The following is a 7,693-nucleotide window of genomic DNA, read 5'->3' as shown; positions in this document are numbered from 1 at the left end:
TACATATAATGTTAAGCTCCTGGGTCTAGAAGCTTTTAATGAAAAAAACACATGTTCCTGATAAAAAATAATAAATAATGTCACCTTTTCTTTTTACATTAAAAATAGCTGTACATGATTACACAATATAACAAAGTACAAGTTTATTTTCTAGGCTCAGGGTGGCATCTCTGGGTTAGATCTTCATTTAAAAAGGGTAGAGGCTCATAGTCTTGATCCTGCATATTTCCGACTGCATGAAAATCATTTTCCCAAAGTTGTGAAGTCTACAGCCTTGCTCACCCTTTCCATGCAAAGGTGGAAGGAAAGCTCACAAGGAACATGGCAACATCTACATGCAGAAGCAGCTGAGGACTGAGATCTTTGCAAGCAGATGTGCGTACGGTGATGTTTGGAAATCTTGAAACTTCTTGCCTCAACTGGAAGAGAACAGAAACAAATAGAAAAATAAAGGTGGAAAATGGAAGTAGAAGTCTCTCTTCCTAACGTAGCTAGAAAAGTTTATTAGATGGTGTATTTTTCAAGATGGCACTTAGTGATCTATTACAGACTGACTGTCTCTTGGCCAACCTTTCTTCTGGGTCAGAATGCCCAAAGTTTGCTCAGGTGAGCACAGCACTGGCAGCTTGCCTGGGTTTGAGGGCCATATCCTGTCCACTGGACATGGCTTTGGGCCCGTGGGCTGGACTGGAGCAGTGCTGGCAGGGCCCTGTAGGAGGTGAGATGTCTCTGTAGGTCCCACTCCAGCTTGTCAGGCCCTCTACACACACCAGAGTCTTCTACCAATGAATGTGGCCAGGAAACACAGTAAAAGCATTTACAAAGCTCTGCAGGGTTGGGTGAACCAGCAGCTCAGGCTGACCCTTCAGCAGTAGCTATAATCAAAGGGCAAATGTTCCCCCTTATTTCGCTGAAGAAAACATAGTGCTGTTTGTCCCCCGACCATCCATCACCGCGGGTAGGATCTTGCACAGATAAAGCAGGGCTTTAGTCTCACATCCTCTTAGGGCTTCAGCCAGACCTTGTGATCTCTAGGACTGCAGGACAGAGAGATGGCTTATGCACAGATGGCAGCTGGAAAGGAGCAGCAGAAGTCCCTGCACTGAGTGGTTTGTATCTGCTTTGTGTCCTTACGTTGACAGGAATCACTCCCTCCTGGAATAAAGCTGTCCAGCCATCCCTGCAGGTGCAGGAGTCCTGTACCTTCCATCCATCCCGCAGCTGGACATCCATGTGAAGTCAGTGTAGGAGGCACCATGACAATGCAGATGAATGATTTTTCAACAAGTCCTGCTGTCCATGAATCCTTTGGATATCCTAAAAGGTTCTTTCAGCTGGACCATTCCTCTACTAGGACCACGACTAGAAACAGGACTCTTGGGATTCAGGGTCGTTGTGGATGGGAAGCTTCTCATGTTCCTGATGATGCCCATTGCGTAAAACAGTGTACCTGGGAGTGGAGGGACACAAAGACTGGTTAGTAACAATGAAAATGACCTGCTTATGTAAAATGAGTTCTTGAAAACCCCAAAGTACATCTTAAGACAGAGCATCTTCGAAATATGCAGATCCCACATTAAGCAAAGCAAATCCCTTCTTTGTTCCATGACAGGAAACCAAATCTTTGGTTTGAAGCAGTCAAAGCAAACCCTGAAAACCAAGAACCTGCTGGTTTTCACGTGTCTAATGGGAGCTGGATGAGAGGAATCCAGACCAAGGAGCTAAGAAACACCGATCACCTGTGGGTGGACTGAGCTGAAGGCACTTCAGTTAATGTCTTCAGTTCAAGCATTTAAGGAATCATTTGAGACTTGCTTGGGAAGTCAGTGCTGCTTAAGATGAAACCAAGACCAACATTCCAGGGCATTTCCACTTAGAAAAGACAGTCATCTCGGTCTAGGGCCAATTCTAGCATGTCTTATCAAGCCAGTGCTGTTCAGGTGTTACGTCCTTTGGAGGTATCATGACCTTTATGATATTTCTCCAGGCTTTGGGCCAGACATGGAAAACCAGAATTCTGCTGTAAGAATTCCATGTTATCTCTTACCCTAATCTACCAGCCCATCTCCTCTTGCTCATCCCAGTGTGGCTCTCTGAACAGGACTGCTGATTGATTTTGCTGGTGACGTGCAGCCGTTTTCCCTGAGTGGTGTGCAGTGCTTTGCAGGAATAAGCAGATCTGAGGTGACAGCAAAACTGCTGGCTAACTGGAGTAAAACCGATTTAGCACATCTTTCTAAAATTTTACATCTAATCATTCTTGCTTTCAACCCCCCTGAAGGGTACAGAGCAAGCCAGGTATCTTCCCTAGGCAGTCTGTTTAATTTAAACTAAAGCTGAACTAAATCATACTCTGAGTAGGTCTAGAAAGAAGAAACTGCAAAAATAACTGTAAAAATATATTTTTCTCTCGTTCAAATGTGTATCAGGGAAATCAGGTCTCTGTTAAGACTTTTCTCCTGAATGTTTAGACGTGCAGATATGTTATTTCTCTTAGTAACAAACATCAAAGACATACCTAAAACATCTGTATCACAATAAAGATTAAAAAGGAAAAAGCCCAAGAAAATAGAGGAACACATCAGTTCTCTTCCTGTTAGCAGAGTGAAGTACTATCAGCCTCAGGGTTTGTTTAAATAATCACTAAAAAAAGCCAGGAACTTTTTCTACAAGTTCATAAACTCATACTGTGACATCAGTTCACTTGGTATTATTACTGAGGATGCATCTCTTTCTCAATCACTGAGCACTTTTGGGGCTTAGGCTCCTAACTGAGGTGCTTGGAATGCCACTGAAATGTCTGAAGTAGATAATCTGAATATCCTACAAATGATGAATCCGTTAGTTCCAGGGGATCAGGTATGGCCTCAAAATGCTGCCTGTCTGTGTTTGCTCTGGTGATTATTCCTGCAGGAATTCACCCTTTAATGGACCAGATGCTGGTTTTCAACACGGGCAGGCTTGGTTGCTTTACTGCACTCTTAATACTCCATTTTTAGTAAGGATAATAAATTTATAAATCAACTTTAAACAAGGATAATAAATTTTAAAAATGTGCTCATTCTCCCAACAAATTACAGACTTGATGTAAGAAACAAGAAAAAACATTTTGCATCTAACACTGAACAGACACTCTGATGAGATGACCATGAAAAATACAAGTCATAATGTAGTTTTAATTTGATATACCAAGTCAGACACGGGACAGTGTGTGAAATGATCCACCAAGGAGACCTCTGGAATGGCAAAGTCTCTGCTACAAATGGGGATACAGAGGATGAGAGCCAGGAGACCCCCTGCTCCATCAGCAGGGCAGACATAGCTCAGAGCGACCCGGGACTTGCTCAGCAGCGCAACAGAGACTGAAAGCTCAACTTCATACAGGATATCCAAAGAGCCAAACCTTCCTTGTTCTTCTGCAGCAGTCAGAAAGTGGTGCAAGATCAGCAATAGCAGGTGATGCCGTTTGTTACAGAGATGCATTAAGCTAAAGAGAAGTCATTAAGGTGTCCCAGGATCTCATGTGGCACAAAGTGTCTGTCTGAAGCCTCTGGCAGTTGTTAGCTCAACACTTCCAGCTGTTTACCCTGTGGGGAAAGAGGACTGGTAGGAGAGGAGGAAAGAGCATTCCTACACAGGGTGGAAATGCTGCACTGCAGGCTGATGGCTTGCTCAGGTACTGGCACATCATTTGTAAAAATATTACCAACATCTCCAGGAATGCGTTAAAGGAGTCCTCTGCTGACGGGCTTTTGTGTTACCTGGGTTGTTTTCACATGCTGCAGTTTTCCCCTTCAAATGGAATTCCAAAGCTACCTGCCAGTTGCAGAGCACCAACTTAGTGTTGTATAAAGGATGGGATTATAAAAGCCCTGCTTTTGTTCTGACCCCCATGACTTAACTGATCTACTCCCTGAAAATACAATTCATTTTTCAGGCATCAGACTTATGGGGAGCAAGCTTCAGAGAAAAGGCACAGCTACACCTGAATCTCAGTGCTGCCTCACTCCAGGAACATACACCTGATATGCCTCAGCTCCCACCCCATGGAGACACCAAGGATTTATCTTAAAATGCAAGGATGAAACAACACTTGAACCCTCCACGTGTGGGCTGAATGTTTCAAGAGAAACAGCAAGGTAGGTCTGAGTAATGAATACATCTGAGGAAGCCATAGTATGGGAGCAGGAGAAAAAAACCCAACATTAAAAAGTTTAAATGCATTAAATAAATTATCTGCAGCAAATTAATTGTTTAGCTTTCCTGCCTCTAGTGGGATTTGTACACACCAGCACATTAAACCACCAAGCTCAATTACAAATCGAGGCCCCTGCCCTCTGCATCCGACCCCTCCCAGAACTGGGGACAATGTTCCTGTCATTTCCCCCAAAACTTTGCTCAGATCACAACTACCACCCAGCAGTAAAGCCCAGTAATGGAAAGGAATTGCTACCCCTCAAGGGACCTGCTGGAGACTATTCCCTACTCGCCAAATGGCACTTTGTGATGATGGCCAATTTGAAGATAATTGCTTCTGCATCTCCCACTGTTTCAGAAAGTCCAATGGACTCTTTAATTAACTGGTTGGATTAGCTCTCAGCACAGGAGGTTTTACAGCCCACAACCAGAACAAGAAGCTCCAGCATTATTCTGGGAACTCAGCAAAAGCCAAGGAGAAAACACCAAGGGGATGCTTACAATCTTCCCACTTTCATTCCCTGCAGAGCTATCTCTCACACCAACTTGGACAATTTACTAAGAAAGCAAAGCCAAAAAAATTGCTGGTCTCTGGCTCCCTCAGCTGTAATGAAAACCAGTCACCACTTTCCCAGAGCCTGAGGTCTCCCAATGAGCTTGTCATGTGGGAGAAGAGCCCAATCCCCCTGCCCCGGCTCCAACCTCCTTTCAGGGAGTTGTAGACAGCAGGAAGGTCTCATCATCACAAATAAACTGAATGCCCTCAACTGCCCCAGCAGGGCAAAGCTTTCAGCTGCACAGAAGGAGAGTGATGGGAGGAAACCACAGCCCTCCCAAACCTGCTGTAGGTGCACAGCTGCCTTTGCTCTCTGTTTAATAATCCTTTCCCTGTACATCTGTTTACATTATTAATTGCTTCCTTTTTTTTTGGACTGGCAGAAGGTGGTTCCTGTTGTCCTGACATTCACTGGAGACTGAGGTGAGGTTTTGCAATTGTCCCTGGGCTGGGTTTTGTTCAGGGGAGGTAAGAGAGCTGTTAACTCTGTGCTCCCTGGGACTTTTACCATTGGATCCATTCCCCTTCTGGTCAAAAAATGAAGGTCCCATTGTCAATAGGACTAACTAATAAGAAAAGAAATAAATCTGCAGGTTTTGTGGCATTGAAACTTTTCCCAGGTTTGTGCCAGTTGCTTGTTATTGTTTTTGTTTGTTACCACTCTAGTTATTTGCAGAAGCACCCAGTAAACACTGGTTGGGAATAGAAGAAGCTGTTATTTTGTAAGATCTGATAAACTGTGAAGAAAGAAGAGAGTCCCATTTTTAATAATGGGATTTACCATTATTATGCGCAACCACCTAAGATGGTAGAACTTAGAGTTTGCACATAGGGAGGTGTTGGCTGGAGCCACATTTTACGTGGAACTGAGCGTCCAAATTGAATGAAGAATTTAAAACCTTTCTTAGATTTGACATTGCATTGGTCCACAATTTATCTTTCCCTGCATTTTTCTTTCACAACCAGAAAGCTCCTCAGTGGTTTCCCCTCTGGAGTATATTCAGCCCCACTATTGTGGCTCCACACTCAATATCATGTCTGTTTCTCAAAGCTCCGTTTCTTTCAGACAAACTTAGAAGAGAAAGAACAAATAACTCTCTTTGATATCAAATTGGGATTAGGGTTAACAATCACTTGGCAGAGGAGAGCAGGTTATTTTAATGAACACATCATTCTGAAAAAAGCCTTTCACCATCTGTTCAGTTCCATAATTACAAATGCAAACAACATAATTCATAAATGCACTATAAAAGAGAGGGGAAGAGCGAACAGCTTAGGATGACTGTTTGTAAGTTATCCCAGGCAGTGATGCATCTGCTTACTTTAGTCCTGTTTCAAGAGCAGGCAGAAAAAAGTCTTTTAATTCTGTATTTTATGGCAGTCACTAACCCTGGTAAACTATTGCCTGTAGATGATGGAGGTGCCACTCAGTGCAGGAGAGTGTCTGGTTGGCATCGTTATTTCCTCATGTCTGTGGTGGAACCACGGAGGACAGATCACACAGACTGAATCCCCATGGTCCTGGAATAAAATGTGAGCATGTTTTTCAGAACTCAGGAAAGAGCCTGGAGTGGCTTCCAGGGATACAGGGGCTTGGGGTAAAGACAACAATCCCATTATCTCCCTGCAAAGATACTTTTGACATTTTGGAAAACTGGGAAATCTTGGGAAACAGTCAGAAAATTGAGAAGAGTGTAAACACAAAATCCAAGAATCTCTGGAATTCACTCCTTTAATCTATGATTTTTTTTTTTCACTTTGAAAGAACAAAACAAAGTTTTAAAATCTGAAATACACAAAATGTGAAAAGGAAATGTGAATAAAATACATTGTTCTATTTTCATTTTCTGTTGAAAAAAATGAATACACATAGGCCAAATCTAATGTAATTTCACAAAACATTTGCTTTTAATACAGCTGCATATTAAATTTTCATGAGAGGAGTGTGGAATTGTTCCCTCTCTCTCAATTACCAGGTTCACAAACTCCATAAAATTGAAAGCTTTCCAGTAACTCCGTAAACTCTGGGCTGAATGAGTCATGATTCCAGCCACTAAAGTGAACTTCTGCATTCGGCCATCAGCAGAAAATCATTACAGCAGGATAAGAAAAATAGCCCCCACCTACTCAACCTCATTCCTGGGGCAAAATATGCCAGAAATTAGAAACTCTTTTGGCTGAATGTGCATTAACATTTCTGAACAACATAAAACAATTTGATATGACGTGCCTGCAGAATTAGCAGTAGATCTAATCCTTTGAGGATGAAGAGGTGCTTCCAAGAAAGATATTTTAGCAATAAGGCTTAAACTTATTGTGTACCTTTCTCATGCTGCATAGGATTGACCTGCAACCCAGAGGTGACCAACAGGTCATAAGGAGAAGCAAATATCAGTGGACTTCTGCAGTCCTTGGAGAAAACATGGGTAAAATCCATGGAAATACCATCAAAAATTCAATTTTCCCATTGCAGCTGAATAGTAAAAATCCAGCTCTTGGGAAAACATTTGGATTGCTAAATTATTTATATGGCTCTGACAGCAGTGTTGATTTAAAGTCCTTCATAGTCAAATCTAAATACAAATTTGTCTCTGTCTCATGACAAGTGTTTATTTTTTCCACTCTTGAGCAGCTATGCTGAATATCCTAATTATCTTTAAATCAAATAATGCTGTTCAGACCTTGTGAGCTGGAATTAAGCCCTCATCATTCTCTACTAAGTTTCAGTTAGAGGTTTTAAAAACATCTGTCTCCAGCCCACATAATGCAGTCTCCACTATATTTTGTAAGACTTCTGTGTGCCTCCTCAGATTTAAAATTAGCAGCCAGTTCTCCAAGTAAACAAAGCCCTTGAATGAGAGAAACATAACACTGGATTAAAAAAAAAAAAAAAAAAAAAAAAAAAAAAAAAAAAAAAAAAAAAAAAAAAAAAAAAAAATA

General features: G+C 41.9%; 1 protein-coding gene across 3 annotated transcripts in view; it reads right to left on the bottom strand.

Annotated features, from left to right (window-relative positions):
- Positions 1-664: 664 nt before the first annotated feature.
- Positions 665-7,693, bottom strand: part of HTR4 (5-hydroxytryptamine receptor 4) — an 87,016-nt gene continuing 79,987 nt past the window's right edge. Inside the window, exons 7-8 of one of the 3 annotated variants that reach the window (XR_003573248.1) lie at positions 3,404-3,587; positions 665-1,450 (exon numbers count right to left, since the gene is read on the bottom strand). Coding sequence is in view for 1 of the 3 variants with exons in the window: in XM_027901809.1 (XP_027757610.1) it covers positions 1,363-1,450 (88 nt within the window). In the remaining 2 variants the exon portion in view is untranslated. The remainder of the gene's footprint in view (positions 1,451-3,403; positions 3,588-7,693) is intronic. The other 2 variants (XM_027901809.1, XM_027901819.1) reach the window with 2 other exon arrangements.

Source organism: Empidonax traillii, unplaced genomic scaffold (assembly GCF_003031625.1).
Source record: "Empidonax traillii isolate 1590-97213 ecotype Southwest subspecies unplaced genomic scaffold, ASM303162v1 scaffold22:size5013007, whole genome shotgun sequence".
Lineage (NCBI taxonomy): Eukaryota > Metazoa > Chordata > Aves > Passeriformes > Tyrannidae > Empidonax > Empidonax traillii.
The sequence above is the reverse complement of the archived record's forward strand: the minus strand, read 5'-3'. Positions and strand labels throughout refer to the sequence as shown.